This window comes from Gymnoscopelus microlampas (genome assembly GCF_963454915.1).
Source record: "Gymnoscopelus microlampas genome assembly, chromosome: 7".
NCBI lineage: Eukaryota > Metazoa > Chordata > Actinopteri > Myctophiformes > Myctophidae > Gymnoscopelus > Gymnoscopelus microlampas.
The window spans coordinates 14,628,910-14,648,402 of record NC_139944.1 but is presented as its reverse complement, the minus strand read 5'-3'; the positions used below and the strand labels follow the sequence as shown (position 1 = coordinate 14,648,402).

Sequence of the window (19,493 nt, the reverse complement as noted above, 5' to 3'; positions counted from 1 at the left end):
TCCACCAGATGTCACAAATTTACCACAACATCATTTTCCAGTGCTAGTAGACCTACAGCAGCTGGTATTAGACCCCTTGCCTCAGGCACAGGGGAAATAAAAAAAGAACACCTGTCGACCTTGATAGTTGCCTGGAAACCACCTACAGTATGTCACGTGTTTCAGGACGAGCTGGAAAGCCTCTTTTGTTCAGTGAACAAAGGATGATCTGCTGCCAGGAGCAAAGTCACACTGTCTGCAACACGTGGATAAACTTCAGTCAAAAGACTCAAAACAACATGATGCTGTAGCAAGTAAGTAAGACACATTTTGCTCGTAGCACCCCAAAGGCTAACTTCATTCAGCTAAATAGATTTCTTCATATTTTGTTTTTTTGTTTTTTGTTGTTGTTGCAGGGCTAGGCAACCACCAGTTTCAGAGATTGGGGTGATCAACATGTTGATTTGTTAGTTTTTTTGTATTATGAAATGACTGTTTTGCATTACATTATTATTACTACATGTACTGACTTATTCTATTCTAATTCTCCTGGAAAACGGTGGCCACAAAGGCCTCAAGGCGCTGGCGATTCGGGGAGCTATTTAACACTTATTTTAACCAAAAACTCTGTCCAAGAACATAGTGGCATTCATCAATTGTATTAGCTGAATGTATTCGGTAGACTTACCTATGGTTAAAATGTAGGCCTATAGCCTACACATGCGTTCAGAAATGTGTTTGGATTTGGAAATGTAAGAAGGTGTAGCCTATTATTGCTGTGGCTTCTACTTGATACTTATAATACAATTATAAGTTATAATTGTGCAGAATCATAGACTTGTTGTAAGGTCAGAACCTATTTGGCTAAGCTAAAGTGTTTCAATGTCTCATTTATTGCATTAACCCATTTTTGATAAAGGCTAAATACACCCAAGTGAATATATTTTCTGTTTATTAAAGAGCTGGAGAGACAGGGGCAGGGGGACACCTGTTACTTAACATCCTCTCTAGCAATGACTACTATCATAATAAGCCTATATACACCTTTCACTTTTTATAAAGAAATCTTTGTTTTGAATGAACTTTACTTACAGCACCTTCAAATGTAGGGTTGGGCACATGATAGTGCAGGTCACAGTCTTAATGTGGTGTATGGTGTGTGCTGCGTACAGGCAGAGGCAGGTGCAGTCATACACAACACTCTGAAACAGGCCTCTGAAAGGCAACAACACAAGACTAGACAACTGTTTGAAAATCAAATAATACAGTTTTCACAGTTACTGTATGCCACCGTCCTCCTCCTCAATTTAGGTTTTGAAATTATCCACACAGTAGACAAAGACCGTACCACATTATATTGAGCATTAGTGAGGACCAATTATATGAAGATAGGTTGAACATGGGTGAAATTGTCCTTAGTAAAAAAATAAAAATACAAGATGATTTAGATTTGTCTTTCTTCTTCTGCCACGCCCACCCCATGAGTCCGTGAGCTACAGTACAAACCCTTTGAGAGAATAACATGAGGGGGATAGACCAACCTTTTCTTTTCAGTTTTATTATATGACTGAAAGGGGAAATACTTAATACTGTGATGACCAATAGGCAATACATATGGAAAAGGGTTAATTATTTCCCATTTTTACATGTGACAATGCATTACTTATTTTGCTACTTCAAATATTTGGGTCCTTGGGCCTTGAGCCTGTGAAAGTAGCCAAGCTACTTTTCGTGGCATGAAGTTGTTCTGAAAGGTAGGATAGTCGGTAATCTGTCTCATTTGAGTTTACCATGTCATTGTCTAATGTTACTGAAATTAGGTCACTGAAGTTGCTGTTGACCTGGGGTGACAGCATATAGTTTTATTAGGCCTGTGTGTGTGTGTGTGTGTGTGTGTGTGTGTGTGTGTGTGTGTGTGTGTGTGTGTGTGTGTGTGTGTGTGTGCGTGCGTGCGTGCGTGCGTGCGTGCGTGCGTGCGTGCGTGCGTGCGTGCGTGTGCGAATGCATGTGTGGGCACACATGCATTTAGTACATGACAGTACATGACAGTACATAACAGTACATCGAAGTACAAATTCACAATACAAGGTCTACTAAACTGGAAAGCTCATTAAGCACTAAGCTTGTTTAAGATGAGATCCCCATGCACACAAATCATGATGACATATAAGACACAGACAGATATACACACTACTATACAGAATGTCATACAATCAGTTTACAGGTTACTGGTATCCACATTTTTGATGAATAGCATGAGAACGAGTTCATTCCCTTTGTTCAGCCAAATCTTGGTTGAACATGATCTCTTTGACTTGTTTTTCATTGAGAGATAATTCCTTTATTTTCCCCATCATGATTTCTGTGTGCAATTGTGCATACTGCACCAGCCTTATGTAGCCAGCCCAGCAGAAGTAGGCTAGCTATATGAGAGAAAACATGTCTTCAAGTTAATAACAGGTGAGACAACAGGAGAGACCAGCATTAACCGTTTTGAAGGACAACAACAGAATCAACAAATCGGAGTAGACCAGATTGGCTATAGCTAATTGATACAAAATAAATGTTTGCTGATGACGATACAAGGAAGTAAGTGGAGGGACAAGAGTAGATGCTATGGAAACAGTAAACTGGCGCAGATTTCAACCCTGTTTGTTGATCTGTTGCTTTAAGAGCAGACTACAGTGCATTCATTTGGGCCGTACGCTTCAATGTCTTCGTAAGGATAATTCCTTTTAACAGGTCGTTCATGAAAGTCCTTGCGGTCTTGTTTCCAATGAGAACCTGTGAGCAATTAGGGGTTAAGAGTCTTGCTCAGGGACAAATTTCATTTCATCGACACATATGCTGGCCTGGCCTGGAATCGAACCTGGGGCAACCAGGGCCTCTGGCTCCCTAGGCGGGCTCACTAACCACTCAGCTATGGCCGCCCCATCGTGCTTGAATTCTCTCTTTTTCGTGTCCCGACAGAACAGCCTACCATGTCATCTTGGAACATCATGCTGTGGACGTTGATTCTGTGGAACACAGCCGAGAGTATGCTTCTATTATTGTATTTTTACGATTTGCAGGCTCACTGTCAATTCCTCTGCCCTTTTTAGTCAACACTTGATTACTATCAGGACATTATTTAAAGACCCTGTAAAGCAAACATAATACATTATGTATTCCGGGTTTGTCACACCACAGAGTAAAGTGTTATTAACCAACAGACCAAATTTGAATGATGACAAAACATTGCGAAGATCATTACATATTACAGGAGGATCATTACATATTACAGTATCACCGCGTGATGATTTTAACCCCGCCCAAAATATCCTAACTCAAAACTCAAGTGGTCTTATTCCACAATGCTGCATGACTGTGAATGTGTGTATAAACAAGTAATTGAATTCACTTTATGGATTCTTTAAATAACAATATTTATAGTAATGTAATACTTGACCCAAAAGCATGTGGAACAATTTCATGACATTTACTTAATCCAATTATGATTTTTCATATAAATCAAGCACATTTTCATGAAGTTATAGCCATTTAAATGTTAGTCCACATCTTTGAAATGTATTCTATAGCCTACATCTATTTGCTTATATCTTCAGAACGGAAAAGGTTATAATAAATACAATTTAAAGAGCTTGGTCTATACATTCTACAACCAGGTTTGGTGGTAGATGGAGGAGGAGTTGTTCAAAATATGATTCACCACAAATTCTAAATGGTAGAAAAAATAATTATAGGCAGAGTTTAGTGGTCCAATTAGCAAAGTTGTAGAGCCTCTATATACTTGAAAATATGCACCAAATTTAGGAGTAGGAAAAATATAATACTTTATCTATAGCACCACCTATAGCACCACCATCTGGCTTTTTGGGAAAATGTTTGACTTACGGTATAACATCTGCTAATCCTGAAAGTTTCAGTCTCCAGAATTTACCAGGAATTTGTGAAAAGGTGAGGGAAGAAGAAGAACCATTGAAACAAACCTTAATGAAATATACTTTATGTTGTCTAGGTATCAAGGTGACTGGAGGAAAGCAAACGGCAGTACAACGACAGAATATCTCCTTATCCTGCACACTGACTGAGAAACCTGCAAACGATGACATCTCTCAGATTTTCTGGAAGAAGAAAACCAGACAAACCCCGATAGTCCACGACTTTTTCACTATTTCACCCGAGTACGGACCTGAGCCCGTTGATGGTGTTGACTTTAGATTCAAGTTCATTGGGAACTTAAAAGAAAACAATGGAACTATCCATTTATCTGATGTCAGGTTGTCAGATGAAGGAGTCTACACCTGCATCTTCACTCTCTTTCCAAGTGGATCCTACAGGATAGAGATACCTTTGACAGTGCTTGGTATAATGTACCTTTTTTTTATAACAGGGTCAAATTGGAACACATGTTCCAAGTTCTCTGTAGTATAATGAAGATAACTCTAACTCAGGTTGGTAAAATGAGAGTTTAATGGGCCCGGTCAGAGCGGGCTGGGATGTTTCTGGAGAACTGCTCATCCGATCTACTTCATTTACACCTCACATTCGTTGGGACCTCAGCAATTCACTCCCAAAGGTGAAGTTGATCGGATGAACGGTTCTCAGGTTATGCGAAGAACAGACATTATAGAGATTCCTGGAATTTATAGATAGATATATGGACAGACAGACAGACAGACAGACAGACAGACAGACAGACAGACAGGCAGGCAGGCAGGCAGGCTTATTATTTGATTGATTGATTGATTGATTGATTGATTGATTTGTGAATTAATTGTGAATTCTTGTATATGAAATGAAACTGCTTGCGTTTCAATTAATATATAGATGATAAATGTTTGTTTACATTTGGTAAAAAATTGTAATTGATGTTCATTTTGATATTGCCTTTATAATGCTACATGCCTTATACTTAATAGCCATTTGAAATTATACATTTACTTTCCTTAACATTATACTCAGTTGCTGATACATTTTTGTCTACTTGCTTGTACAACTCTCCTAGTCCCTCCAGTCACCAGCCTGAAAGGTGACGTTCCTGTTCCTGTTGTGGGTGACGATTGGGTCACATATGCAAGCTGCATGGCTGCTGGTGCCAAACCTCTTGCAGAGGTGACCTGGGACACTGGGTCTTCTGGAGAATCTCTGAGGGCAGAGACCAACTCCACTCAACATGCCAACGGCACCACCACCACAGTTAGCCATCTGGTCGGCATACCAACCATAAATACCAACCACCTCCTCATCCAGTGTGTGGTCAAGCAACAATCCCTGGCAACAGAAGACACGCTGCCCTTCACCATCATGGTCCACTGTGGGTATACCTTCACCCCTTGACCTATAGCTTATATACTTTCATTTGTCACAATACTGTCACAATTAAAGTAACATAGTATTGTATTATTAGGTGTGGGTAGATTCCACCGTGTGAAACTATATGTGCCACTTTCATCTGAAGTCTTTTTAAGGACACATTCCTGTCTAATACATATAAACCATGACTGAGAACTCTCTAACCTGGAGGAACAGTAAATGATTGGCGATTCAAAACAATCCATTAAGCTGCAGTCACAAGGCGTCAGTGTGGATATTCCAAAGAACCATTTATCTTTAAGTCAGTTGCAGCATTATTTATATAATATAAATATAATAATATAATCTCCAGTTCAGAATTTGGCTATTATTGATAATCGTGTGCACCAGTTGTAAATTGCAGCTAGCTTATCTACATGGTGCCATTATCTCCCGCTTATGGGTGTTACTGACATCATTCATAACTATTGTCTCCACTGTTTCATCTTCTTTCTTTCTTGCAGATGCACCTCTGTCAGTGAACATCCACGAAACATCCAACCATGTGTTTGAATGTGTGTCTGACTCCAGTCCAAAAGCTACATACACCTGGAGCAGGTAGTTTCAACAAACCAAAGTCTCAGCACACATATTTACATTTACATTACATTTTTACATTTCGTTAGCCTCGTGGCATAATTGCCTAGGTCATTAAGGTTTTCAGGAAAGAAGCGACAAAAAAACACTTTCTGCCAAAGTCATCTAGGTGACTTAAAACAATTACTGTAGTTGAGCAAAGTGCTAGCCTGACACTCAGCCTGGATTTTCATTTAGTTTCACTCCATTATTCAGTCTGAAAGCCCTCGCAGTGCAGCCGTTTTCTGAGATGGGGGCGTGGCCAAAGTGGGACTCTTTGAAGATTGGTTCATACTGGATTATCCCGATCTCAATTGGGCCGGGCCGCCGGTTAGATTTTCAACCGAGAAAACCCCACCTTTGACAGAGTCACCAGACCCTGAATGAGAGGCTAGCAATTCAGGGGCTTGAGTCGAATAAGTGAGTCTTAAGCAAGGACTTAAAAACCCTCGATGGACTGGGCAGATCGAATGTGAAGGGGAAGATCCAGGCAATCATGACTAAAAAACAAATTTTTCCTAAGTAATTATTATCTGCCTTTATTTATATCCTCCTAACTCTACTCTCCTAACACTGCTGATTCATCCTGCCGTATTGCCAATGTTTTCAGCCATCAGAATGCTTGTTACAAAAAAATATATTTTCTGCTTAAGTCAAAATGTTGACTTAAATATCTGCCTACTGTAAGTCATGTTGGAATGTAACATGTAGCATTCTGATAGGCTGAGGACATAGGCAATAAGGCACAATGAAGCAGCAGTGTTAGAAGAGTAGAGTTAGGCAGAAATGTCAAATACCCTGAAGAAGGCACTTGTTTGCCGAAACGTTGGTCTCTTTTTTACTCTGCGTCCTAAACATTTTGCACTTTTGCTATATCAGTGTGTGCGGCCACTTTTTTGTCTTTTGACAATTTACCTTGAGATTATTCTGCCGTGAGCCAGCACCACTACAAGGACCTGGTGTGCGTAGCATCTTTGTGCACAGAAATGTCAATTAACCTTAGCTAGACAGACACAGACAGGTGGTATTTAGAAATACCATCAACACTTAATGTCATTGGACCAACATATTTAATTTGTTGGTCCAACAAATTACTGTTCCACATAAACAATAGGCCATTGGTTCTAAAAGTGGGGTCCGGGGACCCCCAGGGGTCCTTGAGGGGGTTCCAGGGGGTCCCCAGCTAAATTTGTAATAGCATCACACTCATTTTAAACCATTTTAAACCTTTATCCATATTTTATACGTTGGCTATTTAAAAATAGCAGATCACAGCGTATCACTTTGTGCCATGCTGTAAGCTTCTATATCTGCTACTTTTGTTTTTAAAGTTTTGACAATATTGAAAATGTTGAATCAATTTGAGGTATGATTTTTAAACATAATTCTTATCTTCTGGGGGTCCCTGGCACAAAACATTTTCAGATGGGGGTCTGCGGTCAAATATATATAAATGTGGGGGTCCTCGACACTAAAAGGTTTGAGAACTACTGTAAAGGCTGTTATATCAAATAGAGAATCTAACTGCCCCTAAAGAATGCTTATTATACTTTTATCCATGTTGAGACTGAATGACAGGCACAATAATGAAGGGTAGGATGAACGCATAGTTCTTTTTCCATTTTTATTTAAATGCTCTGTCAACTTTTAGACTTTTGACAAAAAAACGTATATTTTTTCACGTGCCGTAAGCTTTTAAACAGTATACTATATACTTCAACTATGTTGAACTATGATTCCGGCCTGTTCTATGAAAGCGCTCTTGTTCTTCTCTGTTTGACAATGAGTATGACTGTCTCTCTCCAGATAAAATGTTCCTTTTCACTTTTTAATTAACTAAATAAAAATGTCCTCTTAGACTTGCCAATGCTTGGAAACAATTGGCCTACGGTCAGCCTTTCTTCCTGACCCCTACCATATTCAGTAGAATGGTATTATTTAGAAACAGAAACATATACATATAAAACATATTCATTGTCTTATTTTCTCAAACATTCTATTTTACAGTGTGACACTGTATTATTTTCTGTGTGGAATTCACTGATCGTTTGTGTGTGTCTCTGATGTAGAAAGAACCAGTCATTGCCCAGGTCTGGGATCAGTGCAGAGGGAGGAAGGCTGCAGTTCATCATCCTCACCTCTGACCTGGGAGGTCTCTACGTCTGTGAGGCATCCAACCCTTATGGACAAAAATATGCGTCTCTCTATGTTTACTATGACACAGGTGAGAAATATGCATTAATAGCAAGAGAGAGAGGTTAAATCACAGGGGAAGTTGAGTGTTATGGAGGAAGAGATTACATTTATGTTGTACCTGTTTTAGCAAGTTCTGAAGGAACTGTAATTTGAGAGCGACCAAAACGTAAAGTCTTTGCTTACTATTATCACTTTTATATCCGTGAGAAAGCACATGATAGCGAAAATAAAGATAAGAAAAAGAAACACAACTATATGCAGGAGTGTGAGAAGCGGTCATGGTTTTCTTACGTTTCCGAGTTGATTGAAGGGTGATCATGGAGAGCTTTTTGAACACAGACCTCTGCTCTACTTTGTTAGATTTTGGGGCTGCTGTAGCTTGCTGGGTAGAAAGGCTGTCTCTGGTAATGAGAAGGTCACTGGTGGTTCGCCTCCAGGCCCCAGTCTACAGTATGTGTCAAAGTGTCCATGAGCAAGACACTGAACCCCCAAAAAGTCCCAACATGCCCTTTTGTGTTATGACCATTTTGAGTGTTTTACCTCTGTCTTCTGCTCCTTTAGGACCCTGCACTACCTGTTGGACTCTATTTATAATTTTTATTGTGATAATTGTTGCTGTTGCTGCTGGTGTTGCCTTGTGGTTCTACAAGCAAAAACACGGAGCTTTACCCTGGTAACTATATCAGTAGCACATATTTGAATTTTAGATACACTGAAAATGCATATCCATGACGTTTTTGATATAAATTAATGATTACTTAACCAGGAGAGAAGAAGCGAGGCATCTCCGTCACTCCGAAAGATCTCCTAACGACCAACATGATGAGAACCAGAGAGAAGAAGAAGAAGAAGAAGGAGATCGAGAGACACAATCATGTAAACCATTTAATTTGACATGAAGCTTAATTATTTCAAGAAATTAGTTTGTTTGTTTTTTCGTTGTTTTAATTTGATCATGGATGCATTCATGAAAATATTTTCTTTTGAATCGTTGATTGATTGATTTATCTTAGAGATCTCTGGAATGTCCAAAAAGAAGAAAGAGAGGAGCCACTTTTGGACAACATGGATGCAGTAGTGTCTCATTCTCTTAACATCAACACAGTTCTGCCACAGGTAGTCGGAGCTGTTGGTATCTGCATTATTGTAAAGTGTCTGTTTCATGACATGATCCTTTTTAACCCATCAAGACTGGGACCGGTGTTGGCTGCAAGTATATTTTGCGTTTTGAGGTTACGACTATTTTCACTCTCTGTTGTACGACAAAGTAAATAGGGTGTAAAAAAAGTGGTTAAGAAAATGTGCCCTTCCATTTCTTTTTACAAATCAAAACCTGGAATTATGCATGCACTCACTCATTGCCCATCAACATGACAATATTCAATGGACAACAGATATCGAATAGACGGTCAAAGGGACCATTCTGATGAAAACAACAATGATGCATTGATACCAAGAGAGATGTTAAACCATAGGGGGAAGTGAGAGTGAGTGTGGGTGTTATGGAGGAAGAGATTGTTTTAGCCTTGTTTTAGCAAGAAGAACTAGTGAGGTAGGTCTAACCAAAGAAAAAACATACTTCTTTCTTTTTCAAAATCCAGATTGGACTCCTTCACAGAGAGAATGTGTGTGCTTAGCATTTGCATAGACCACAGTAAAAAACAAAATACAATAAAAATTGTAATAAAAAAAACAAAATTGAAAAAAGTAATCGTGCATATGGCAAAAAAGGGTACGGTCACACCGAACTTTGATTCTGACTATGCGGTGGATTCTGCCAATGCTTTTCAATGGAAACGGAGCAGGTTCTTTTTTCTGGAAATCCACGAATGGCATCAAACCTATTCGTTCCCACTGAAAAGCATTGGCAGAATCCGCCGCATAGGCAGAATCAAATCTGGTGTGACCGTACCCTAAAACAGTGGGTCTTTAAAGGTGTTAGAAGTGGATGCAACATTAGCTAATCTGAGCTCTTCAGGAAGTGTATTCCATATAGTTGTAGACATTGAGATGTCTACAACTATATAGCTGTATAGGAACAGCTATAGAAGATACTTTTATCCGATTTCCGTGAAACTATGTACGCACGTCCCCACTAGGCCAAGGAAGTAATGCGACCCTACATTTTTCAAATCAGCCTCATGGTGGCGCTATAACAGGCAGACCTATAACTCATACAATCAACTTTTTTTCCCTGGATTCTTTCAAAGTTTCACGGCAATCAGACTACTACTGTGTTCATGATTTGAGGCATTTTGTACAAAACGGGCCATTCCTGCAAACTTTGGGAGCAAATCTTAGCCAATAAGGATGGAATATGAAAAATCTGTCTTGATCACATGACTATAGAGATCATGTGTGCCGATTGGTGTGATGTTTAGAACAAATTTGTAGGAGTAATATCAAAAAAATTGTTTGGCAAAAATCACCCTCCTGGTGGCGCTATAACAGACCGATGTGAAAAATTCGGGGCAGAGGTTCTGCCCTTGACCTCCGTGCCTTCGGCCTTGCGGACACAAAAATAGCCGGCTTATTGTGTAAAAAAATATATATTTACCAATTACCCGAATGCCCCCGCCCCCCAGGTAAAAATTGCTATAACGATAGAAAGCAATAAACGTTTTTTTTTAACTCTCATCTTTTAATTATTATCATTACAAACTAATAGAATAACCCTTGTTGTAAAAAAAAACCAAAGTTGTCCTTTAATTGTAATGTATTTGACCTCTCGTTTATAAAATAAATGTAAAAATAAAATAAAATATAAAATTTAAATACAAAATAAATACATATTTTTAAAATGGTTCCCAGAAATACCTGGTGCACTGTCCCGGTTACCCATGGAGAAAAGATGACTAGACAGAGTTTCATTTTGATAATGGCTGTTTTCAGAAACAGATCTTTTGAATCGTTGATTGATTGATTGATTTTTCTTAGAAATCTCTGGAACGTCCAAATGGGAGGGACCGCATTTAGACCACATAGATGCACAAATGTCTCCCTTAACATCATCGCAATGCTGCCACAGTTGGATTAGCAGAGGAACAGCGTTTATACCCATAGCACTACATTACTATAATCGATCACCATGACATGATCCTTTTAAAATGAGATGGTGGGGTGTGGTTGTTATTGGCTGCGATAAACAGCTTCAATGTGGGAAATCTGCCCTCTTACACCCTGGCCAAACTTTGCCCCCATCCGTCCGTCCGTCCGTCCGTCCTTGAGTGTGTGTGCGTGTGTCCGTCTGTCTGTTAACAGCTAATCTCCGGCACCGTCGGACCGATCGGTGTTAAACTGTGCACGCACACTCCCTGGAGGCCAGAGCAGAACCTCTGCCCCAAATATTTCACATCAGCCTGTTATAGCGCCACCAGGTGGCCAATTTAGTATTTGTTTCTCTTACAACTTTTGTCCAAACATCACGCAAATCGCTACACATTATCTCTATAGTCATGTGATCAAGACGGATCTGTCAGATTTTTTCTTTTATTGGCTAAGATTGGCTTCCGAAGTTTGCAGGGCCCGTTTTGAAAAAAATGCCTCAAACAATGAACGCAGCTTCCGATTGCCGTGAAACTTTGCATGCATGCACATTACCACTGGGCCAAGGAGGAAATATCAACAAAATATATCTCTTTCAAAAATCTTTTGAAAATAGCAGATCTACAAGCTCACAAGAGCTTGTAAATCTGCTATTTTCAAAAGATTGGTATCCATTTTGAAAACTTATACTTGTTTTTACTCAAGTGAATTTTGATAGACTCTTACTTGTAACAGAGTATCTTTTACAACAGTGGTTTTCAACCAGTGGTCCTTGGGGGGGTACCAGGGGGTCCCCAGCAAAATTAGTTAACATAGCGTCTGAATCATTTTAACCTAGCTTTGGCAATTCAAAAATATCAGATATACAAGCTCATAGCGCGGCACCGAGTGCTGCGCTATGAACTTGTAGATCTGCTATTTTTGAAAAATCTTGAAAATGTGTGCAAATCTTTGAATACATTTACAATACATTAGATACATTTTTAACTCAAATCTTTGCTGCTGGGGGTCCCTGGCACAAAACATTTTCAGATGGTGGTCTGCGGCCAAATGTATATCAATTTAGGGGTCCTTGGCATGAAAAAGGTTGAAAACCACTGTTTTACAATGTTGTATTGATACTTTAAATTAAGTAAAACATTTGAGTACTTTTCCCACCACACAGTGTGGTCCACACTAATACAATAGTGGCTGACTCCATCTGCTGGCGGAACTGAAAACAACGAGAATATGTGCGTCATGAAGGTAGGCTGGAAGAAGCTAAAGCCCCCTGCCTCCGGAAATCTCATTTTTCCGGAGGGAGGGGGGTTTACCAGGCTATGAAGAAGCTTGCTTCTAGCCTCGGTCCCAGCCTCACTCATCTGCGAAGAGGGCTTGCTAAACACATTTGTTTCACAGAACTCAATACTGCCCCCATCTGGCGGAGTCAGGTTATCATGAAGAGGCTCAAGGGGGATTTTTTGGGAAACAACATACATACATCACCTGCAGAGAGCAGATCAGACAAGAAGACTCGCTATTCCAGACTATATGGTACCAGCCTGTCTGAGCATGTGGGTCAGTAAAGTTTAAAGACAGTCCGTCAGTCACCTAAGTCTCCTAAAGCAATGGTAAGTTATAGAAATACATATTTCTAAGACGAAGCGGCCAGCTGTCAGCATTTTCTCTTGTTGGTATCTATCTAGTTAAGCCAAGCAGTGGTGGACAAAGTAGGCTGTACTCGCACTTTTGACTTAAGTAAAGTATCAATAATACTGCAATGTAATGTTACAGTAAAAGGTATAGGAATTCAACATTTACTTGAGTAAAAGTACAAACGTTTCATGAGTTTGTCATGTAGCTGTATACATTTTTTTGAAAATAGATCTACAAGCTCACAATGTATAGCATCGTGACGCATTGTGAGCTTAGATCTGCTATTTTCAAATAGCCGAAATGTGTAGGCAGGCCTATAGGGCTGAAGTGGGTAATGTATGTTTTGTAATTATAATCAAAATCTACGAAGTAACTAACGTTTTCAAATATTTGCATTGGAATAAAAGTACAATAATGCCATGTGGTAAAAGTACAGAAAATTGGAAATACTCCAGTAAAGTAAAAAAAATACCTCAAATGTGTACTTATAGTATTTGAGTAAATGTACTTAGTTACTTTACACCACTGTCTGCAAGTATTATACAGCAACATTGGGTCAGACCCATATAACAATAAATCCAGCCTCATCGGTGCAGAACAGCATGGTCTTCTAGACTACACAACATGTAGCCTAAATAAATGAATGACCACTCAACCAAAACGTGCATATATTAAGGTAGTCAGGTCGCGAGGCTGGCTAACATATTACTTCAGATTTGTGCTCAGGCTTTATCAGGGGGGGGTTAAAAGACCCTGCTAGCCCCCCCCCCTCCCCGCCCACCATTGTAGGATTCATGTTGTGTTGTTTTGTTTGGTTTTGTTTTGTTTTGATTGTTGTAGGCGGTAAAGTTATAATGTTGTATCTTGTTTAATGATGCCATATTGTCATTTACCAAATAAGATATGGTAAATGACAATAGTAGCCTACATCCTATGTTAAAATTGGCTGCTGATGGGTCACTCTGACTCAGGCATAATCATAAACAAACCCCATACGCCCATATATAGGCATTTGATGTCACTAAGACTCAGACATAACCATAAGCAAACCCGATATGCCCATATATAGGCATTTCACTATAACTCAGACTTAACCATAAACAAACTCGATATGCCCATATATAGGCATATATGGAGATCCGGTTGTTCTACCCAAGTGTCCTGGGCTGAACTTTGTCCCACTACATCCTGGCGAGTTAACGGAACTTCTCTACATGATATTTGTTCAGTGACAAATCGCCAAAAAGGCCATTCCTTTGGGGTATTTTTAGCTTAAGCACAGCACAATGCTCACATTGTTGCACCTGGAGTGCAGCTGTTTGTTTAGTTTTTTTTTCATGATCTCAATGTTATCTTATCTTGTGTCAGATGTTATTTTCAGCCTTAAGTTGCAGACGGGGTTTAGGCCTAGTGGGGAAAGCTGTGGGATAGTGTAGACTAGATGGATCCATGATGTTTTCACAAAGGCTTTCTGGCCTGTTATTAATTAATTGTTCAAAAGATAATTTCAGCAAATTCTTTCTCGCCTGTTCATTGTTTAATTAATAATTAACTGTTAAGAAAGATAATTTCAGCAAATGCTTTCTGGTCAGTTTATTGTTTGGTTAATGAATAGTTAAAAAGAGACTTTTGTGGGCTACCATGTGGGAAACATCATGTTTGGTATTTAACATTTCAGTGTGTCAACACTAATCATCATCACTTTACATTTTTGTGTCCTGACAGAACAGCCTACCACCATGTTGTACTACGTTACACTGTTGTGGATGTTGATGCTGTGGAAGACAGTCAAGAGTATGCTTGTATTATTGCATTTTTGCTTTTAACTTTACTTTAACTTTAACATTTTTTTTAATTCCATTTTCCACTGCTTCCTCGTTATTTTTGCCTTTTCCCTCAGTGCTGAAGGGGACATTCCATGATGATTAAGCATTATAAATCCACTTTAGACCACATCTGCTTTCCTCGCATGCATTTTCTGTCTCCATCGCTAGCCACAGTTTCTTGCCGTCATCGTTGTTGTTGTTGTTGTTGTTGTTCTTCTTCTTATTATTATTATTATGATGTATTATTATCATTCTCATCATCATCATCATCTTCATTCATTATTATTATTATTATTATTATTATTATTATTATTATTAAGGTTTCTCTTTGTTTATAGACAACACAAGGTAGCCTGACTAAAGAACACCACGTTTCACTGCTGCATTTCATCTCGTTGTTTTGACAGTCAAGCTTTAAGGAGACTCTTTTTCATTGAGAGAACATTACTTTATTTTTCCCATCATAATTTCAATGTGCTCGCAGCACCAGCCTCGTGTAGCCAGCCATGTAATATTTGGTCCAATAGCATGTGGAACAATTCTATGACATTTGGTCAATCCATTATGACGATATCCTTTTCTTCTTTTTTTTTCTTCTTACATTTATGGCCCCCCCCAGCTGCTTATGAAGACCAGGGCCATTCAGCAGGATAGTGCTCATCCACTCAAGGCAGAGTATAGGATGTTGCCATCTGGCCGCCGTCTAGAGGCCTCTGGTGCTAGGAATAACAGGTATAAGCACTCTTTTGTACCTGCCTCGATTCATGCAGCCAACGCTGCTAGTAACAGGTAAAGAATGATATGTTGTTGTTGTTGATGATGATGATGATGGTGTACAATTAAGCACTTTATGCCAGCACTTTATATCATAGCACTTTTCTGGATGGAGCTTTTAATTTGTCTGACAATGGTGCACGAACAAGCACTTTATGCCAGCACTTTATATCGAAGCACTTTCTGGATGTAGCCTTTATTTTTATTTTTTTATTTCTTTTATTGTCTTTCTATACTTGCACTAGAGCGCCCAGGTCTCTGTTTATGCTATGATGTCTCACGTCCTTGTTGTCCTGTACTGTCTGTATGTTTTAAACTACTTGTAGTGATTGAACTAAATTTGGCCCAATACCGCCTTCAGTTCGGTCACGGTGGCGTTTGGACTCACCAAAAGTTTGTTCTTGACGCGCTCGCCTCGCTCACTCCAGCCTGGCTCCTTCCATTGTAGCACTTGTATCGGCAATAATAATAATACCCCAAAGTCACCCTTGTGTGTGTATTTCCTAATTCCTTTTCTTTCTATGTTTGTTTCCTAAATTCCTAAGTGTAACGTGCGTGCGGTAAGAACTGTTGCTTCTCTCCGAGTCCAAACACACCGGAGTTGCACACGTGTGTTCATTATATCATTGAGTAGGTGACGTGAACCACCACCAATGCGCCATATGCTCCCTTGTGGCTTGGCAGTGCAATGACACCACCAAATAAGGAATATAAATCAAATAAATCAAAAACACCCATATTGGCTCCTACACACCGGCCCCTTAATTGTGATAAACAATTACCAAAAACAAAACAAATTCCTATGGAGCCAATAATAAAGTGAACTTTAGACTGTTTGTGCAGCAGAGGTGTTGTCTGCAACCTCTGCGGCTTCTTGCAGTAGACAGATCTTGTTGATTGGTCTATCCAACTGTCCAGTCTTTGTCTTTAGCTTCACTGATCGCACTAGGCCTCTCTTATCAGGGTAAGTGTCTATTATTTTTCCCATCAGCCATGAACCTCTTGGCGCAGTGGGATCCATAATGATGACCAAGTCACCAACAGCAAAGCTTCTCTTTTGTTTGTTCCACTTTTGTCTTTCCTGTAATAGTGGGAGGTATTCCTTCAACCACCTTTTCCAAAATAGGTCTGCCATATACTGAACTTGTCGCCATCTTTTTCTGGTGTAAAGATCTTCTTCCTTGAAAAGTCCAGGTGGCAGCAACGGTTTCCTCTTCAAAAGTAGCAGATGATTAGGCGTGAGCGCCTCCAGGTCATTGGGGTCATCTGAAACCTTTGTGATAGGTCGGTCGTTCAAAATGGCTTCAATTTCACACAGGATGGTATGCAAGCCCTCATCATCCACATGTTGTTGTTTGAGAACAGAGTAGAGCACTTTCTTAACAAGACGTATAAGACGTTCCCATGCTCCTCCATGATGAGATCCTGCAGGTGTGTTGAAGCTCCATTTTAGTCCATCTGATAAGAAGGCTTTCTGTATTTTGCTGTGGTCCAAGGATGACAATGTTTCTCTGAGCTCTCTTTCTGCACCAACGAAATTTGTGCCGTTGTCAGATCGGAAATGTACTACTTGGCCTCTGCGACATATGAATCTTCTCACAGCATTTATACACGAGCTTGTATCTAATGAATACGCTACTTCAAGGTGTATGGCTCTACTAGCCATGCAAGTAAATATAACACCATAGCGCTTGACCATGTTGCGACCTCTCTTAACCTCAATAGGTCCAAAATAATCAACTCCTGTGTTCGTGAAAGGAGGTAGGTTGGGAATAAGTCTTTCTGGTGGCAAATCAGCCATTTTTTGTTCTCCAAGCTTTCCTTGGTAACGTCTGCACACAACACATTGAGATATTGTTTTCCTGCATGCTGCATTGGCATTTGTGATCCAATATTTCTTTCTAAGTGTAGAAAGCATATGGTTTCGCCCAGCATGTCCTAAGAGGGTATGAATGTGTTGTAGAATGAGTTTTGAAACAAACTGATCTTTGGACAGAATCACAGGGTGTTTAACTTCTTCAGGCATGGCTGCCTTACTGAGCCTGCCTCCTACTTTCAACAGCTCATTCTCGAACACAGGGTCCAATCGGGAAATGTCACTGTTGCCTTTTACAGCTTTCCCCTTTTCCAAGTTGCTAACTTCCATTGGGAATCTCTCTCTCTGGCTAAAACGAACAATTTCAATCTCAGCCTTTGAAACATCTTCCACAGTTACTGACTGTCCACCAAGTTCAGCTTTAAGTTTAGTCATTTTTGAATCGTTTTGATCAGAGGCTTGCATTTCTCTTCTGCATCTTGCAAGCTTAAGCAGAGTGTCTTTGAATTTGAGAAACCAAGCTACCGCAATTCTTAGTCTAGTCCAATCTGAAAAGTAGCACAACAGCTGTTGTGTGGCATTCTTTAAATCATTCACAGTTATGACATTCACATGAACATTCTTTTTGACATTTGGGTCATCAATGGAAATTGGATGGGGCTCCACAGTGAGTTTTGGCCATTCCTCTTCTGCCTTCAGAAGAAACTCTGGGCCCTTGATCCATCTCTTACAAGTCAGAAAGCGATCTGCAGACAACCCTCTGGAAGCATCATCAGCGGGATTGGTCTTTGAGTTGATATATCTCCACTGTGAGAGGTCTGTCGCTTCTCTTATGATAGCCACTCTATTCGCTACAAAGGTTAGAAACCTTGTAGTTTCACTTGCGATGTACTTGAGTACTGTCATGCTGTCCGTCCAAAATACGGATGGTTTCAACTGAAATGAAAGCTCCTTCTTCAGCATTTTGTCGACACGCACTGCTAACACAGCAGCCGTGAGCTCAAGTCTGGGAATCGTGGTTTGTTTCATTGGAGCAACTCTAGACTTTCCTAATAGAAAAGAAACTTGTGCTCCCGTTTTAAATGTTAGTCTAATGTAAGACACGGTTCCATAACCATATTCACTTGCGTCTGAAAAATGATGCAATTGTGCACTTTCTGGCAGTCCAGAGTATTTATCTTTGATGCACCGCTGCACCTTAAACTCCGACATCTTTTTCAGCTCTGCCAACCATTCTTGCCATTGTCGAGAAGTTGTCTGAGGTACCTCTTCATCCCAGCTGATGTTTTTCCTACACATTTCTTGCAGCAACCGTTTAGGTGGGAGAATGAACGGAGCTAAAAAGCCTAAGGGATCATAGATGGAACTAATCACAGATAAGATGCCACGTCTGGTGCATGGGCGTGGTTCCACAGATGTTCTAAACTGAAATGTGTCAGTTTCCACACACCAGTACAGTCCAAGAGCTCGTTCCATGGGCAAGTCATCCTTATCCAAATCTAGATCTCTGGTGGTCTTAGATCTTTTCTCCTCTGCAATAGATGTCAACACTGTGCGACTGTTAGCAATCCATTTTGAAAGATGAAATCCTCCTTTCTGAAGCATATTAGCCAGGTCTTGTACCATTTGCATTGCCTCTTCCTTTGATGGTAGTGATTTCAAGCAATCATCCACGTAGAAGTTATGATAGACAGTGTCACACACTATTGGAGGGAAAGAATCTTTGTTATCCTCTGCTGTTTTCTTAAGGGCATAATTAGCGCAACTGGGGGATGAGGTAGCACCAAACAGATGCACCAGCATTCGATGTTCTACTGGATCTTTAGAGCAGTCTCCTTTAGGCCACCACAAAAATCTGAGAAAATCTATGTCTTTTTCTGACACTCTGACCTGGTGGAACATCGCTTGTATATCTGCCATTAAGGCCACATGTTCTTCTCTAAATCTTAAGAGAACTCCAAGCAGAGTGTTAGTAAGGTCTGGTCCTTGCAGTAATTGGCTGTTAAGCGAGACACCTTGAAAATCTGCTGCACAGTCAAAAACTACTCTCAATGATTTCTTTTGGGGGTGGTATACTCCATGATGAGGGAGGTACCATGTCTTATTGTCATTACGCTGTAATTGATGTGGTGGAACAATCTCAGCGTATCCTTTGTCGATAACGTCACCTAGAAAGGCTGCATAGTCTTGCTGATATTTCAAGTCTCTTTTGAATTTCCGCTTTAAATTCTGCAGACGCTGCACAGCAATGTTGCGGTTGTTAGGCATAGTGATGTTATCACTTCTAAATG

The 19,493-nt window shown here is 39.9% G+C and overlaps 1 protein-coding gene across 1 annotated transcript; it reads left to right on the top strand.

Moving 5' to 3' along the window:
• The first annotated feature begins 200 nt into the window (after positions 1-200).
• Positions 201-10,572, top strand: LOC311049243 (nectin-3-like). Its single transcript, XM_084062750.1, has 9 exons — positions 201-293; positions 2,950-3,015; positions 3,998-4,345; positions 4,988-5,296; positions 5,799-5,892; positions 7,980-8,134; positions 8,668-8,779; positions 8,873-8,982; positions 9,120-10,572. Coding segments are annotated over exons 2-9 (1,185 nt in total). The 5' UTR covers positions 201-293; positions 2,950-2,960; the 3' UTR covers positions 9,122-10,572.
• The last annotated feature ends 8,921 nt before the right edge of the window (positions 10,573-19,493 follow it).